Source organism: Vombatus ursinus, unplaced genomic scaffold (assembly GCF_900497805.2).
Source record: "Vombatus ursinus unplaced genomic scaffold, bare-nosed wombat genome assembly UNPS02014808.1, whole genome shotgun sequence".
NCBI classification, from domain to species: domain Eukaryota; kingdom Metazoa; phylum Chordata; class Mammalia; order Diprotodontia; family Vombatidae; genus Vombatus; species Vombatus ursinus.
This window is the reverse complement of record NW_020954586.1, coordinates 3,588,668-3,606,753: the sequence shown is the minus strand read 5'-3', so window position 1 is coordinate 3,606,753 and position 18,086 is coordinate 3,588,668. Positions and strand designations below refer to the sequence as shown.

At 49.5% G+C, this 18,086-nt stretch overlaps 1 protein-coding gene across 1 annotated transcript in view; it reads right to left on the bottom strand.

The window, feature by feature from the left end:
• PSMD1 (proteasome 26S subunit, non-ATPase 1) overlaps nucleotides 1–18,086 on the bottom strand; it is a 116,481-nt gene that overhangs the window by 23,228 nt on the left and 75,167 nt on the right. The window contains exons 17-20 of the mRNA XM_027875235.1: nucleotides 15,291–15,405; nucleotides 7,520–7,636; nucleotides 6,207–6,309; nucleotides 1,696–1,865 (exon numbers count right to left, since the gene is read on the bottom strand). Coding sequence (XP_027731036.1) covers nucleotides 1,696–1,865; nucleotides 6,207–6,309; nucleotides 7,520–7,636; nucleotides 15,291–15,405 — 505 coding nt within the window. The remainder of the gene's footprint in view (nucleotides 1–1,695; nucleotides 1,866–6,206; nucleotides 6,310–7,519; nucleotides 7,637–15,290; nucleotides 15,406–18,086) is intronic.

Genomic DNA, 18,086 nt, shown 5'->3' with positions numbered 1-18,086 from the left:
AAAGGAGGCGGGTTCAAATGTTTTTCTATCTGTTGACCTAAATGTCCCCCACTTGTTCTCTGCTCTGGGTTGCCTGGGCTTCTGGGGAAACAACTTCTTTGCTCTGTGTGGTTAAACTGCCCAACAATGATCAACCTGAACAGCGTCTGGGCAGATTTCAAAAATCACTATGACGTCACACTAACTCTGTGGACCATGTGACCCAAAGACTGAAGCCACCCTAAATAAAGAGCTGACCCTTTCGTTCAATATTCCATGACTGAGAGTATTTACCGAGTGCCTCAAGGTTTGCAAAGTGCTTTGCAAGTATCTACTTTATTCTCTCCACAGCCCTGGGAGGCAGGTGCTGTCTTACCTACATTTCATAGTTGGGGCAGACAGAGGTTCAGTGACTTGCCCAGGGTCACACAGCTAAGCTGTGTCTGAAGGTGGATTTGAACTCGGGTCTTCCTCACTTCAAGCCTAGGGCTCTGTATCCTGGCCTACCTAACTGCCTGCTATCAAAAAGGCCACAGAGAACAAGAAAATGAGCTCCAAGGGCTGGCGACAGATGCAGTACGAAGAACTGCCAAGTCCTAATATCAATACTGAGCATGGGCTGGGCCTGGCCCAGCCCCCCTTCATCACTGCATGGGTCCCAGAGGGGCCCGCCGCAATGTCTCTTTCTCTGGTGGAGATCCTCTCTCCATTCATTCATTCACGCCGCACAGTGACCGAGGCCTGTCTTCTAACCTCCTCGAGTACAGGCGAAAGGCGTAACTAAGCTTTCTTCTTGCCTAACAGGAGTCATGACGTAAACACACAGATACGAGGCCAAGTGTGAACAGGGTCATCTTGTATGGCTCAGCACTGCTTCCATGTATTGGCCAAAGGACTGTGCCTGCTGTCCCTTTGACAATGTCTCTTCTGGCCTGTAACCTCAGGGGAGCAAGTGCTAGGCCGGGCACCGGACACGCCACTGTCAGTGACACATATAAAGCTGGTCGATCGGCTCTCCACTATCCATTCTACCTGGGATAACTGGGGACAGCCCACCTCCCCAAAATGGTCCTTTTATTTGTGGGTCTGACACATCACTCTCTGCTCAAGAATCTTCAGGAGTCCCACTACTTGCCGAACGAAACAGTAACTCCTTAGACCAGCATTGGAGGTGCTCTACCATCGGGCTCCAAGCTACCCCCAGCCATGACTGCCCTGCCGGCCTTGAGACTGACCCTCCCTCTTCATTCTCATATTGCCCCCCTGTCCCTTGGCCCCAGTATACACCATCCTACAGGCCTCCAAAGAGCCTTTTCTGAAGGGCCAAGCTTAGGGGCAAACCGCTTCATCAGGCCTTCTGGGATCTCTGCCCCCAAAGGTCCTCTCTCACCACATGCTGACTGGACACTCTTCACATTCTAACAGGCAGAGCTGGGCACATTTGTCTCGGGCCCAAGGCTGGGTCTCATGGCTTCTTTGTATGTTGTAGGCCTTGCCCAGGACCCTGCTTCCTAAGGTTGCACTGATCTCTATCTCACTTGGATGGCTACAACACTCTCATAGCTTCATGTCCAAAGGACACAAGCAGGAGTCACCGCAGAGACCACGTCCCTTTCCCACCCAACCTCCCTGGGTGGGGCAGAGAATGGGCTGCACGCCAGCTCCAGGTTTTCAGGCTTGGTTCAAAAGAGATGGAGCCACACCCAAGGAACCTACCTTGAGGTCCTTGTTAAGGCCGATGACACAGGTAGGAGTATAAGCCAGGGACAGGAAGTGGGACAAAGGGAACCAGAACCAGAACTGGGTGAAGACCAGGACGCCCACCACGGAAGGCATGTGGGTATGGCCAGTTCGAGACTGCAAGGAGATGGTGACGTTATGGCCCCCTGAGGAAGAGAAAAGAAGCGGTGAGCGTGGTGTGACTATGATGGGTGGTGCATTAGAGCCCCGACACCCAGAGGGCTGCGGTCCTGCCAGCCTCTGCCTGAACACCTCCCTGGGGCGGGTGGGGCTGGGAGATGTGACCAGACCACAATCTCCCAGGGCAGCCCTCCTCGAGAAGAGACGGATCCTACTGCTAGGAAGCCTTTCCTCACCTCTAGGGGAAATCTAGGGGAAATGTCTAGGGGACACTGTGCTATCTACTTTGCAGGACTCCAAAGTCCCCTCTTCTCCCTTCCTGTTCTCTCTTCTGTGCCCCCAGTGGGCACGTGCTAGTGCCAGTGGACACCCTACACTTTTTTTGGGGGGGGGGCTAGGCAATGGGGTTAAGTGACTTGCCCAGGGTCACACAGCTAGTAAGTGTTATGTGTCTGAGGCCGGATCTGAACTCAGGGCCTCCTGACTCCAGGGCCGGTGCTCTATCCACTGCGCCACCCAGCTGCCCCATTCTATCTGTTCACACTACTCCTTGCTGAGATCCTCCCCATACTTTACGCTTCACTGAAGCCTCAGGACTTAACCCACCCTTTGCAGGCTTTCTGCGAATAAGACTGGAAACTCCCTGAAAGCAAGGAGTCCATCTGCTTCCCCTGGCTTGCGCTCAGAGTAGGCAGAAATAGTTACTGAAGAGAACCCCCCCCCCCCCCCCTTCTATAAGCGCCAGACTCAACACAAAGGGCAATGTGGAACAAATCTTGCTACAAATGAAGGCAAGCTGAGTATTGGCTGTTGCCTGTGCTTGGAGAGGACTAAAACGCCATTGCTACGTCGGGGTCAGTGTCCAGCGTGTCCAACTGGCTGATCAGACCAATAAGAGCATGGCAGGCCCTACCACAGGCTGGCCACAAAGAGCCCATTTGAATATCTGGAGCACAGATCTCTAAATTTGTGCATCTCACATTTCCCTCGAGTGACCACAATTCTGCTTTGCTCACAGAGCACAGCGCCTTCTTTGACGCGGGCACGCCACGCTGGGTAGTCCTGTGCCAGTGTCTCCTGTGTCACGCACCCACGTCCACCTGAGCAGCGGCCTTGGCTTGCCCTTTCCGGAGTCCGTGGCCTCCAGCAATGGCGCCTCTCGGACAGTGGCCACGTCTGCAGCCATCCTTGGTTGGTTGACCTTCGTCGGTATCCATACTGATCTTTTGGGCAACATTCCATTTTCTTTGTCATTGGAATGATTTTGCTAGGTACAGCTAGAACTTGTTTTAGATTTTCCCAGGCCTTGCTGGGTATATTTCCCCTGGAGAATTTTGGGTCATGGGATCCCACCCTTGTGGAAACAATCGGAAATCTTTCCTTTCATTACCATGATTTTCTAAGGTGGAGCAGTTAGTTTCCCCACAATTCCCGTGATCTCTGCTTCAGTAGTCAGTTTCTCCCTTGTTGAGGGTGGGGGAAGGGAAGGTTTGTGGGTTGGTCCCCCATCAGTCCCAAATAGAGGTTCAGCTCATCATGTCCTTCAACTCAGAAAAAGTGAAGATCACCTTCATCTCATTAGGCTTCAGTTTTTTCTTCTGTGAAATGAGGAATGGATCATGGCTAAGAATCTTCCCAGACTTAAATTCTGTGACCTTATTAATTCATCTCTATCAAGCTGCCCCCCTTCCTCCTCCCATCATCGAAGCAGCCCTTCTGCAGACCTCGCCAGATGAGCCATCTCTTGTCTTCAGAGGGATGACCAGAATGACATGGTTTCCAGTTATGGACGAGCCAGTTTCTGTGACTGCTGACTCACTGCGTTAATGCTTGCTCGACAACACACGGTGAGTCAGTGTCAGACACAAGTCGAGAATCTGGTCGTGGGGTAATGTTTGTGTTCTGTAAAGATTTCTGTTTGAAAAACGCCTTAGTATGAGCTTGTTAGGGGTGGAAGGAGGCTGGCTCCACGTGCGTCAGAACAGAGCCGGCCTCTTTGGAATACTTCTCATGTCGTCCTGGGCGTGATCCAGACCTGTGATTTCTTTGATTTCCTCCTCTTGCAGCTCACCCCTATGGGCATGGCCTTGTTTTGTAATTCCTCTAAAAAGAAGAGGGAAAGAAAAGGAAAAAAAAAGGAAAAAAAGGAGTTTTTCCCAATGTCCTACTTGTGAGCAGACCTGGGAAAGGGGCAGTCAGCTTGAAGCTACACAATTTGGGCCAATCTGGGTGACTCACTTGGACATCAATGAGTCACAGATTAAGGCAGCTATGCTAGTTAAGCTGTATCATGAAAGAGGGAAATATTCAGCTGACCCTCCACATCCTGTTTTTCTCTTGTGGGTGGTTAACTCAATCTATCTGGAAATGCTGTGAGTTTATTTATTTCTGAGTTTAATTTTTATTTTGAATTCAATAAACACCAAATAAAATCACGATTTCCCTACAGAAGGCAGAACAAAAAATGAGAATTGTACAGCCAACAGTCCCTTTCGAAGCCGTCCTGCTCGATGGTGCTCTCTTCTGCCCTGGCCTGTCCTCTCTTTTCTCTTGTGCCTTAGCCCCGCTTTTTTCTGTTAGCACATGCTGGCCATCCGCTCACCTCCTCCAATGTTGGGGGGAAAGGACAAGCTACCGCTGGAATACTTACACACCACCAAACCAAACAGACCCCGCCGGCCCACCTCCTGCACCAGACTTCTTAAACCTTTCCAGGCTACCTGTCTCGACTGTGGTGTTGGAGACGTTAGGCTCACTTGACTCCATCAGTTTACACGGTTTTCCTCAGCTTCTCTGAATCCCCACCTTGGGTTACTTCTTGTGCTGAAATATTCCATCATGTGCACATCGGGTGTGTGGAGCTGTTCCCTCCTAGTCTCTACTCTTTGCTACAACTTAAAGAACTCTTGCTGTGGGTCCCAGTGGCGGAGGCTTTGCTGTGTCTGGGGGGTGGGGGCCTTGGTGTCAGTAGTACTGTGGCCTCTCCCAAACAAGAGCATGTGAGGGATCTGGCCATCAAAGGGCATTTCTCTTGTGTGTGGACTCTGCTCACGGTCCTCAGGCAAAGTCATCAAATGGGACGCCACATGCTTGGTAAGGAGTAACTCCTGGTGCACGGTCAAGTCTTCGTGGGCTCTGGTTGGCAGATGACATTGTGCTGGTGCGCCAAGCCCCTCGGACATCACAGAGCCTCCTGGGAAGAGATCTGTGACTGCTCAAAAGAGCTGGCTCGGCCATCCTTGCAGGGAAGACCACAGGGACTGAGAATGTCCCTTGCATTTGTACGGCCAACGTATACACCTCGACCGTCAATCATCGGGGGACGGTCAAGGAGTTGGGCCTGGAGCCGAATACAAGGAGAGCAGGACACACCACCTGCAGGAAACTGAAAGGCCCCTTTCGTGACCCCCAGCTTCCCCCTGTTTTCAGACACAATAGTCCACTGGCGTTGCTAATAGCTGCAAGACACGGATGAGTAGCATCCACCAGACAATGCAATAGATAATCAGTCCACGAGGAAATTCACAGAAAAACAGGAGTAAAAAATGTCATCAAGGAAATGTTTGATAGGAAGAGAAGATGGTTTTGTCCCATGGCCAGGGTGAGGGATGACAAGCTGACAGTCGGAGGGGGAGAAAGGAAGGGAATAAGCATTTACACATAACCACTACCACGGACCAGGCCTTGTGCTAAGTGCTTTACAAACATCATCTCATTGGGTCCTCACAACAGCCCTGGGAGGGAAGTGCTATTATTATTCCCATTTTATAGATGAGGAAACTGAGGTAGACGGAAGTGAAATACTTGCCCAGGGTAACACAGGCAGTAAGTGTCTGAGTCCAGATTTGAACTCAGGTCTTCCTGACTCCAGGTCTGGAGCTCTGTGTACTATAGTGCCCCCAGCTGCCTCAGTGTCCCCTTGCCACCTTCTCCATGTTGGGAGAGAGCAAAGAAGGCCCCCACGGCATGAGGTAGACCTCCTGGCTTGAGTCTGTGGGAAGCCCCGCACAAACCCGTATAGGCCATGCAGGCCTTGAGGGGCTGTGCTCTGTACGGCTGGAGGGACTCCCAAGGAGATGAGACGAGAGTTCCATGTGAGTCTTCTGAAGTGTCGACTCTGAGCAGGACATTTCCGTGACACTGGCCAACACCACGGCCACAAGGCGTGAGCTGGCTGCGGTACAGCCAAAGTGTTGGCAATGACCCAAGGAGCCTTGGACCACGCTGCCATCACATTGTCTGGCGTCGATGGAGGCGTGGTGGACACCCTTGGGACAGGAGCCTTGGAGATGGCCTTGGCTATCCCAAGCCAAATGTTTTCTTAAACACTGAAAGTTAGTCTGTGACAATTCTAACAAGGCATTTACCTGCATCCAAGATGCCCTGGGCCAGGATAGCACCAAACTTTGCCATGACGTCATCATGCTTATCATTGATGACTTTGGAATACAGCTGTCTGAACTGGCTGACCTGTGAGAAGCGACAGGAGACATTAGGGTAGCGCTAGCTCTATCTGCGGTTAAACCCAGCTGCTTTCGCCAAATCTGCAAAGCTCACGAAGTCCTCAAAGACATGACCTGGAGACGAGATGCTGAGGCCAAGAGTCTGTCTGACCGCTCTTCTCTGGACGTGTGAAAACGTCAGCTCTATACCTGACCCTCCCTCCAATGAGAAGTCTCTGGTGTTCAGCAGCAGGAATTCTCACGAGGACACAGGAAAGGCTATCGTCTTCATCAAGCTTTGTGCTCAAGCTCACGCTCACCTATGCACCTACTAGTCTTTGTAACCCTTCTGGGCTTCAAGTACATGAGCCTTTCTGGAATTCTGGAAGGTTTGTCCCTGGATTAAACATATCCAATTAGATTCTCATCTTATACACATACATGTACACACACACACACACGTATTTTCTAGTGACAGGATAGCTGAAATAATGTTGATTATCATCAGAGAACAGCCGAATTGACATTCGAGACTTCTCTGGAGAACCATTCAGGGACAACCTGGCCCAGACTTTGGCCACTCACAAATATTGATGGTAGACTAGTGACTACTCCCCAGTGCTGAAGCTCTTTAATTTGAACACACACTTCTCCAGCACCTCCCCACATCTTCTCCCCGATGCCCTAGGACCAGCCTAGCCCACCTCATGCCCGTGTTATTGCACAGTCCTGCTAGCTGGGCCTTGTGCCTGCAGACTTTATTGAGGGCATTAGTCTCAGAAAACATTCCTTGTATTACTAAAAAAAACCAAACAAACCAAAGAAGTTGATTTCTTCTAATTCTCAGATTTTTGCCCACTCTCATAGGGCAGAGACTGAGAAGCAAGATTCCTTAAAAATCTAGCCACTTAGCAAATGTATTGGGGTATTAATAAGTTCAACTTAAAACTGAACACACCCAATATTATTTTTCCATACAAAATTTCTATAAATAATTCTTCACACATTTTTACGATCCTGAACAAAGTAATTTTCATTTTTAAAGACTGCTTAACAAATACTGGATGTTTTCATTGTCCTTAAAACGAACAAGCCTCTTCCAACCCTTTTCCTCCCGCTCGGTTCAGCGTATTCAAATGTTTTCCCTCTGACGCTGAGCGAAGCTATGGTGAAGCCCAAGAAGACAAGCTGCAGGGAAAATCTCAGCCCTTCTGCGCCCTTCGTCTTGTCTGGCTCACCTTTGGACAAGTGATCTCCGTCTGCTGAATCATGATGAGAGCCGAGGCGATGAGCGCACCTTGCCGCACGTAGTTCACTGGGTCGTTGGTCATGGGTTCCAACAGATTGATGGCTTCCTAAAGACATTTTCAAAGGGAACTTTCAGATGAAGTAAACCTCAGCATGTGTTATTCAAACACCAAATTATTTTTGCTCAAATTTCTGATGAAGAGATTTGGTAAGTCAGTGCTCTTTCAGAGTTCTTGGTTAAATGATTGATCAGGAAGTAGGGACAAACTTGGAACCCCCGTGCGATGGTGCAAACATTATACATTATCCAAATGTTTGTAATACTATTTACAAAGAACACATTACAGATAAGTACAAGAAGCATAACTTCATTTCTAATTTATAAATGAAGATATATGAATAGTCTTGGAGGCACATACCCACAGATGTTATAAACAGATGTTTCAGATCCTTAAGAAATAAATTCCTTAAAGCACAGCCCTCAGATCCAGGCAGGTTCTATTATCTATTCTAGATCAAACAAATGACTAAGAAATGAAGCAGACTGGCCTGGCATGACTAACAGAAAATTTCCATTGAATTAGCGTGTCAGATCAGAGTCTCAAAGAACATTAGTTTTAGAATACCACACTGAATGTGGAATGATTTGAAAGGAAAAAACACCACCCTCACTTTCTTTCAATGTGTGAAAAATGTAAATACATCTATTAATGGTGTCAGGGAAAATATCCTATCTGCAAACCCTTCTTTTACAGAGGAGAAGCCTTTCAGAGCAACCAGAGGCTAGAAGGTGATTTTCAGTCAAGTTTTCTCATTGAAGATCATAATAAGGAGAATTGCCATTAGGGCCCCATGGATACAGCCTGAGTTCATACATTCACTCAGTAAATGCCATGTACCACACAGGGCCTGCTGGTGGGCAGACAGACAAGGTATGGGTTCTGCCCTGAAGGAACTGGTGATTTAGCACCAAGGGTGGGGTAAGGATGTGATCTAGACAAAAGGGAGGCAGGGTGGTTCAGGGAAAAGATCCTAGGGCTGCAAGGACTCCCAGCTCTGCCACTAAATAGCTGTGGATGAGCCTCAGGCATGCCCCTCGGCCTTACTGTGCCAGTGTCTTCTCATCTGCCAAGTGGAAAAACTGATACTTGAACAATTTTCTGTCTTCCAAGGGCATGCAGGCAAGAAAAAAGAACTTCCCATGAATGGGGGTGGAAGATCCTTGCCAGAGATATGAAGCCCTGGGCAGGAAACTGAAGACTGCGGGCTCCCCAAAGACAAAGGAGACAGAAGAGAAAAGCTGATTTAAGGAGAGGGTGGAATGGGAATTTCCATAGCTTTAGAAATGAGCCTGCAGCCTCAGGGTACTGGCCAGAGACGAAGGATCCCTCACCTAATAAAGGCCGAAGAGACCAAGAGAATGCTTGTGCATGCCTGCTATCCTGCAAATCTAACGAAAAGGTCTTTAAACTGAAGATGGAAGGGGCGCGGTGGGGGGAGGAGAGGAGAAAACCGGCGACCTCAGACCCTCATTTCCCACGTGCCCCGTTTAGTGGCCTTTGGCTCCTCCACCATTGCACCCCTCCCTTCTCAGCTTTCTTCTGGGTGGTGTCTTTCCTACCCAGCTGTGAGCTCCCAGGGGCCAGGGTTCTTTCTTTTTTGTATTTTCTCTTTGCCTTGCCAGTGCACAGAGTAGGCTACAAATGTTTTCTTGCTACTGACTGCCCACATGCTCCAAGCCAGACCTCACAGCAGGAGCTACAATGTCAGTTCAAACCGCCTCTGAGTGGCCAGCCAGCCTACGTCTGGGATATTGTGTCATCTCCCACAGGAGGAAAGCCCTTGGTGGCTTCAGCTATCTATGCCTAAAAACACAAAACTTATGCCAAATGAAGATGAAATTAGACAACAGGTTTCCTGACGCAAGGAGGCAAATTTGACTTGAAAGATATCAGTGTAAATTGATGGGATGATGCTCATAACTGGACCATGGCTCTGGATGGACAGACCTAATTCAAAAGAAACAAGGGGGAGAAGACACATGTGGGTGTTTTGAACATTACGAAAGTAAGAAAGTACACCCCCATGAGGAAATCCATCATTCCAAGGAGGGCACGGTGGTGGGGACCATTTGGGCAAAGATGAAGAAAGCGACAAAAAGAAACAATGTTATCATCAGAGAATAGTACACACTGCCCAGAGAAAATAAATGAATTTGGAAAATGGATCACGTCTTTCTCCCACTCTCTCCTAAAAGCATTGCAGCTAATAGTTTCTTTTGGGGGGGGGCAGGGAAGGGAAGAGGCAATCGGGGTTGGGTGGCTTGCTCAGGGTCATACAGCTAATGATGTCTGAGGTCGAATTTGAACTCAGGTCCTAATTCCTGGGTCAGCGCTCCATCCATTGTGCCACCTGGCTGTTCCACAGCTAATGGTTCCTTGATGTACTTTAGTAAGTTTTGCCTTTCCAAAGGCAAGGGTACCAAGAAGGGGAGATTCTATGCTGGGGGTGATTCTCACCAACAAGACAGGGTTGGGGTGAAAAGAATGGGAACCCCGCAGGAAAGTGACCTCTACCTCTTCGATGGTTTAAGGAGAGAAGAGTTGGACAAAGTTTTCCTAGCTCAATGCCCATCCCACAATACGTATTGAGCTGATGTACAATGCTGTGCCCCCCAGATGTGGGGAGAGCTTATTTCAAAGGGAAGACTATCACAAACTCAAATTCCACAGGGGAGTCAGCTCAGGAAGGACAGAAAACTCCTAAGAGTGGAATCTGGAGACATTCCAAGAAGAGGAAAAACAGGATGAGCTGTCTCAAGATACTAAAATAAAGGCGATGAAGCCCGCCATCTTTGATCATGATACGTGCAGCCCCTCCAACATTGATTATTCCCACTTCTTGTCATTGTTCAGTTTGCTGGGTGTGAAGTGAGTCATTTTTAATCTGCAATTTTCCTTTATTAAAAAAAAAAAGCCAACAATGTGACATTTCATCTTTAGGTCCTGCATCCATCTAGAATTTACTCTGTGTGTGCGCACACGCACGAATGTGTGGTGTGTAAAATGTTGGCCTTGACCTGGTTTTCTGCCTATTTGCTTTTCAGTTTCTTCTGTAGCATGTGCTGAAGAAGGGGCCCCTCCCCAAATAGTTTATGTCAAGGGAGCTGAACCACATCTTTGGCGATTTCAAGAGCTGGTGCCCGTGGCTGCTGAGCCCCCATCAGTGGTGGCTGAAAGGCCACAGAGGACTGGAGTGGAGCTATAGGACTGAACAAGGCCCAGCAAGACTTAAGCCAAGGCAAGGCCGAGGGGGAATGCGTGTGCACGCGCGCGCGCACACACACACACACACACACACACACACACACACACAGCCAGGTCCTGGTTTTCAAACACAGGGAGAACAGAATCTTTGAATGACAAGCACAGGAGTGGGACCTCCATTCCTGGCAAGATTCTTTAACATGAGCATTACAGACACGATTATTAAACACAGGCAGAAATCATCAGCAAATAGAAAGAACCAGCATTTGAGCAAGAACAGGCCACGCCAGGGGGCTGGTTAAAGTGGAGGGCAGAGACATGCTAACTGTATAGAACTGATCTCATCTTGAGGAAACCATTTGATAAAACAGCTCATTTTATTCTTGCGGAAAAAAATGCAGAGATGGGGGGCTAGACAGTAAGAGCCCAACTAAATGGATTCAGAACTGGGTGAATGGCCATACTCCAAGAGGAAGTACAGATGGTTCAATGTTAACTTAGCAGAAAGTCTCCAGTGGAGTGCCCCAGGGATCAGTGCTGGGCCCCGCGCCAACGACCATTTTTAAAAAATCATCCTCTTGGCTAAAGAGATAAACAACAATCAGATCTGAGGAGGACATGAGGCTGGGAGGCAGATTAATGACAGAGCCAGGATGCAGAAAGATCTTAGGCTAGAACCCTGGGCTGAATTAATTTAGAAGATCAGGGTAAAACTTTATAGTTGGGTTTAAAAATGCTTCATGGGGAGGTAGAGCTTGTTTTAGTTTAGTTTTTTTTTTTTCAAATAGACCGTTAGCTCAAGTTAGGCAAAAGCGTGGGATAGTAGAGCTGAGAGACTGAGCTGGGAATAAGGCAACAGGAGGCCCTCTGAATTCGGTTCTGACCAGAACTCATCTTGAACACTGTTCTGTTCTGGGGACTATGGTTTAAGAAGCGCCTGCGGAGGAGAGCAACCAGAATGGGGAAAGGCCGCCAGTTCACACCATCTGATGACTGGCTGAGAGAAGTGGAGGGGTTAAACCTGGAGAAGGCTTGGGGGCAGCGGATGACCCAAGAACTCTCTTCAACCACGTGGCCAAGGGATGTTGGCCTGTCCTGTGCGGCCCCGGAGTCCAGCCCAGACGCGGGGAAGTTTTCAAGTAAAGGCCGGGTGCCCACCTCTCGGGTAAGGGCTAGAGAGCTGGGAAAGTCTCTTCCAATTCTGTGATCTGGATCTTTTCTCAAATGTCACGGCTGGGGAAGCCCCTGATTCCACACTTGGAAGTTCCGGAATAGGCAAGACCAAGTCCTTGCTCTGCTGCTGATGAGCCCCGCAATCTGAGTTTGCTCTCCTCCAAGTGAAAGAGGCCATAAACTGGAGTGGGCCTCCTGCTGTATCACGCCTCACCAGCAGGTGGCAGTGGTTTGACAGGGTGCACCTGGCCAAGATACCCAGGAACCCACAGACTCTGGTGGGAGAATCCAAGGGACACCTGATCTAACCTTTACCTGAAGCAGGTCCTACCGCTTCTGCCGGAAGAGCTCCCAACGACTGGGAAATCAAACGCCCCAACTTTGCAGACAAGCCGCTGTCAGGACAGAATCTGCCGGCCCTGTTCTGGCCCCTCTGACTTCAGTTCCCAGACAACAATCGTGCTCCACGGGCATTTTCATCATCCCTCTGGCAGAATGGATTAAAGATCCCAGCCCCTCCTCTCTCCTCAGCTCCTGCTTCAGGTCTAAGTTTATCAAACACAAGCTTCAAATTCGGCTCAACAGATTTTCCTAAAGTGAGGAAGATGTGCTGCAGGAAATGTGGGATTGATAAAAGTTCAAGATGGTAAGTGATGGCTCCCTGCCTCTTGATAAGCCATCAGTCAGGCTGGTGGCGAGCTCCAAGGGACCAGGCTTTGGGTGAGAATGTTGTATGTGAAGCAGGAAGCTAATGCAGGGGCGAGTGAATAAATCAGGCTAGGCTGACCTGAGCCCAGAGCCCACCAGGACCTATCAGAGGAGGGAGATGGACAGGGAGAGGAGAGAATGTGTCTGAGCATGCTGGCGTCTACATGAATATGCCTGCGTGTCTGTGTGGACCTGTAGGAAGGTGCATGCGTGGACACATGTATGTGCTTGCCCGTGTCTGTCTGTCTCTGGGTCACCACCAAGGGCCCAGGACCAGGCCATCATTCAGGGCAGCAGCCCCTCAGCACAGTAACTCATCGGGTGACTGTAACTTAAGGTCATATTCCAGAGTGACCTTAGAAGAATTTCCATTAGGGAAAAGCTGGGAAAAGTTTTATTGGTGATGAACAGTGCAGAGTGAAAGAAAGAAATGATCAAATAGAGGAAGCGTCCCAAACACTCGGACATGCTTGAATCTGACATGGGTGCAGAAGGAAGGAAACTGAAGTGTGGGCAGGAGGACCTGAATGAGAACCCCGATGGAAGTCACCTCATCTTGGTTTCAGTTTCATCACCTATCACCAGCCTCTGTGTGCCTCAGTTTCTTAAGTGCACTAGGGATAAAAACAGCACCTCCCTCCCAGGGCTGTTGTGAGGATCAAATGAAATACTGTTCGCAAACCTCAAAGCGCCGCACTGATGCTAGCAATCGGCATTCTGGCTTCTATTCTAAAGATGACGGGTGGGAGGGCTTTGGATCTGATCTCAGCACCAACAATCTGTGGGGCAGACCTGGACGGCTGATGTTTTGAAGTGAGTTTCTTACATTTCCATCAGTTTCTAAAACTGAAGCCTTTTGCCTCCCAACCCTGGACTCCGAGGCGGCCCGCGAAGCGCTGTGGGGGGACAAAGAGCCGGGCAGGAAGACTGCACTCTAACAACAGGAAGCTTGACCCGAGGCCCTGGATGACTGGCCGAGGCACCAGCTGCCCTGTTAAGTGACAACCACCAGCGCTTCCTTAGCACTTCATGGCTGGCAGGGGGCTTACAGTCACTGTGGAAGACAGCGGCCATCATGCCCATTTTACAGAGGGGGAAAGTGAGGCAGAGGGAGGCTCAGTGACTGGTCAGGATCACACAGCTAGTCAGTGTCTGAGGTTGGATTCTGACTGGATCCACCGTGTCTCCAAAGCACTGGGCACGAGATCATAAATGTTTGTGGCAACAGAAGTGCACAAACCGGCCCATTAAGCTGTGAAGAGGCTGCAATCTGCAAGAGTGGAGGGTGCATGGATCTCTTGGAGTATCACAGTGCACATACACAGTTGTTTTACAGCCGACAAGCCTCCTGCCTTCCTCATAACCGCCCTGGCAGGAGGAACCATTTGGTCAAAGCAGGAGAGTCTCCAAGCACCGTCACCACTTCATTATCTACGTGAGGAACATTCCCTACAAATGGATTAAGAGTGGATATTTGCCCCCATCATTTTACCAATTGAGGAAACTGAGGCTGAGAGACCGCAGGACCAGCCACTGGTAGAGGGGAGCCCAGAGGGCAAGGCCAGCGCCTCCCCAGGTGCCTCTCCCAGCATCCCGTGCTCAAGTTTACATTTAACTCCCCAGGGAGTGTCTGTGTTTATTCACTTTACATACTGACGGTGCCTAATTGTTTCTATGTGTACATGTCTCGCTCAGTAGAACAGTCACTCCTTTGTTTCTGCGTGCTCAGAACAGAGCATGGGGGTGGAGTGCATGGGGCCTGGCACACAAGGGGATGTGCCCAACATTTCCAGATGTCTCTCGAATGACTCCTATACTGTCAGCACCAGGGACGGCACCACAAATGCCAGACGATGCTGGCTGCCCAGCAGCAGGCCTGGCCTCAGAAGCAGCTGTGTTCTCAGCCCAGCTCTGCCTCTTCCTTATGGGTGCCATGGGAGAGGGAGTGAGCCCTGGGAGCTGAGCTCTGGGCTTCCACACGAGGGAGGGACAGTGGGTATGGGCGGGGGTTTAGCAGATATGATGAGTGCTGAGATGGTGCTCATGTCCCCATCTGGCACTGCTTCCCTTGTCCTATCTCATAGACTTTCTTTCCTTTGTGACCCCAAACCTAAGAACATTTAGTGATATCTGATGACGGCATGTTTTGGGGAAATTGGAAGGAATGGGGTCAAAGGCACTTACCCCAAACACTAAAGGAAACCTCCCAGCGCAAAGCCGCACAGCCTGTTCATAGGGGCTGCGGGAGAGCAAACAAAATGGGGCTAGGTGGGGCAGCTGGGTGGCGCAGTGGATAAAACACCGGCCCTGAAGTCAGGAGGACCTGGGCTCAAATCTGGCCTCAGACCAAACACTTAACACTAGCTGTGTGACCCTGGGCAAGTCACTTAACCCCAATTGCCTAAAAAACAAAACAAAACAAAACAAACAAACAAACAAACAAAAACAACAACAAAATGGGGCCAGGGATGGCTCCCAAGCGCTCTCCCGGGGACAAAAAGCATTGCACAAAGCCAGGCCCGAGGGGATGCTCCCTGGCAGGTTCTAGATCTCTCCAGGGGGAGAGGCGGCCCAACAGCAGGAAAGGCTGGACCTCACTGATCACAGGATTTACCTTGTTTCCTGTGCCGGCACAGCAGATACCCAGCGCCATGGCAGCTCCATAACGAACGTGTGGGTTATAACTCTCCGACAACAAGGAAACCACACTCGGGCACTGTTCAGGCGTTCTGGTCAAAAAACAGAAGAGGAGAAACATATTTTAAACACATCAGCTAAAAACTCTCCATAGGTAAAAAATTGCAAAAAAAGAATACTGTTGTGGACTTAAGTGGAATCCAAAAAGTATTTTTCACGTGCCTGCTTTGTCTAAATCACGGCACACACCAAGCCAGGCAGATCAATGCCATGACACAAAGCACTGGGGGTACAAAAACAAAGGACAGGTCACTCCCCCACTCAACCACCCCCAGTGGCTCCCTATTACCTCTGGAATCTGAGAGAAACTCCACTGTTGGGTGCTTAGAGTCCTTCAAAATCTGACTTCAACCTTCCTCTACCTCACACATTTCTCCCTTTCATTTACTGGCCAACAATCCAGCCCAAGCAGCCTGTTGTGGTTATTCTGCACACAGACCTCGCCAGAGTCCCTCCGTGTGGTCCCCTGGCCTTGGGATAACAGGCACTCTTTCACTTCTCTTTCTCTATTCCTGGGGTTGAGCATATGTCTGGTACGAAGTAGGTTAGTGGTTCTCAAGTGTTTTGGTCTTTATAACCCTTTATATGCTTAAAGTTGAGTCCTCCCAAAGAGCTTTTGTTTATGTGGGTTCTATCTCCTGATGTTTATTATTAGAAATCAAAAGATCTTGGTATTATGAAAATATTTTTGCCCTTACAGACACTCTGAAAGGGCCTCAGAGGCCTCCAGGGATCCCCAGACCTGACTTCAAGAACTGTTAAAGTAAGTGCTCAATGGATGTTTGTCAACTGACTGACTGATTTGCTGGTTTAGGAAGCTATTTCTCAATCCTCAAGATCAAGTGTGTATAAAACAACAGAACCACAGAACTGACATCCTCGGCAGAAGGTCTGTCCACCCCTTTCCCTCATTCAATGGAAGGCATAAGGAGAAGGCGCCAACTTGATGGTGAGGGTGAGTGGATGGCGAAGGCTCTTTGAGGGCCAAGAGATCCGCCATGTAGAAAGCCGTCTGCCCGTGCTAAGTATTTCGTAAATGTTTCTTGAACTGATCTTGGGGAAGAGAAGACTTGGGGAAGGGGAGGACAGACATGAAGAGCTATCACCTAGCCAAGGGATTGGTCCTGTTGGGTCCAGCAGGACAGAATCAGAACTAGCAGGACTAAGGGAGAGAGCAGCAAATCTGGATGTGATCTAGGGAGACCCATCTGATGACCTGAGACACCCCCAAATGAACGGAGCCGAGGTCAGAAGCAGCGGGCTCCACCTCACTGGAGGTCCCGATGGCCAGTCACTGGAGCTAGTGCAGAAACCCACCTTGTTCTGGGGGGCGAGGGGGCACTAGACGGTCCCTAAGAAGCCAAGATTCTGAAATGATACCAGAGGATCTGTCACTCAGATTCTCCCTGGTCCCTAGTCTCTATTTAGGACAAAGAGGAGGTAGTCACTCAGGGTGACGACTCTGATTCTGTGTGTGCTCATAATAGAATTTAATTCCCCTTGGTTAAATACTCTGGTTGCAGATTAGCCAAACAATAAGGTTAGGCAATGAGCTAATTCCTGGTTTTAATTTCAAAGAAGATTTGTATTGATAGAAGAGGAAGAGAATGACATATTCCCAACCTACCAAGGTCTTAGGTAAAGAAAAAAAATTGCCCAAGTTTCCCCAAGAGGTACCTTATGTGAATCCTATCTTAGAAACCCCCCCCCGGCCCCCAACCCTCCCAACATGGACTAAAAGCAGAATACAGCCTAGAGAACTCTTTAACCCTTGGGTTTTCTTGTGGAGCTGCATTCCATCCTCACCCCTCAACTGGAAAGGAAATTCCTATTTCAGAGGGAATCAAGCCAAGTTTATGAAAAGTGGTCCTGAGAGGAAGGGCTTGACACACCAGGCCGGCCTCTGCCTTTTCACAAACCCTTCGATGCTGGCTCAGAAAGTGAGTTCAGGTGGGCTAAAACTACCTTATTTAGCTTGGTCAACTCAGCAATAACACCAGCATCAACAATACCTTCAAATGCTTTGTGGAGGAATCTTCAAGGGGGGGGGGGGGGGGGGGGAAACAAACCAGGAACGGAGGAGTAAAAGTGGTAGAGGGGGAGGTAGGCTGGATGGAGGAGCTGTGAGGGTGAGGACTCTTGGGATTATCCAATCCAATAAGATTCCCTAATTCTGTAAGGAAGAAACTGAGGCCCAGGGAGGGGGCCCTCTTTCCTCTCTCATCTCTGCCCCAGAGTGCCCTGCTGCTTCAGCTAGGCTGCCATGCTTTCCCTGAGGAGCGCAGTTAGTCGGTGGGGCTGGCCGGCCCCTTTCCCTTAGGAGCTGCTGACTGGGGGTGGAGCTGAAGCAGGGCCAGGGATCTAGGGGATGTTGTTACCCCCAGGGATCCTGGCATGGATGGCAGCAGGTCAGCAGCTGGTGTGGGTGGTGGGGAGGAAGGCAGGCCACTGATCACTCCCCTCGATGATGGCTGTGGGGCCCGGGCCACATTCAGATGGGCAGTGGCAGACGCACGACTCTGGCTTGTACCTTAACTTCGCCTGGAACCAGGCGTCTGTATTATTTCCTGGGCATTTTCCAACCATGCTACAGCACACGTCCCACCTCTGCTCCCCTTTATGGGTTATCTCCTCCCATCAGAAGGTAAGCTCCTTGAAGGCAGGAGTTTTGCTTGCTTGCATTGGAATCCATAGCAGTTTGGTGCCTGAGTGA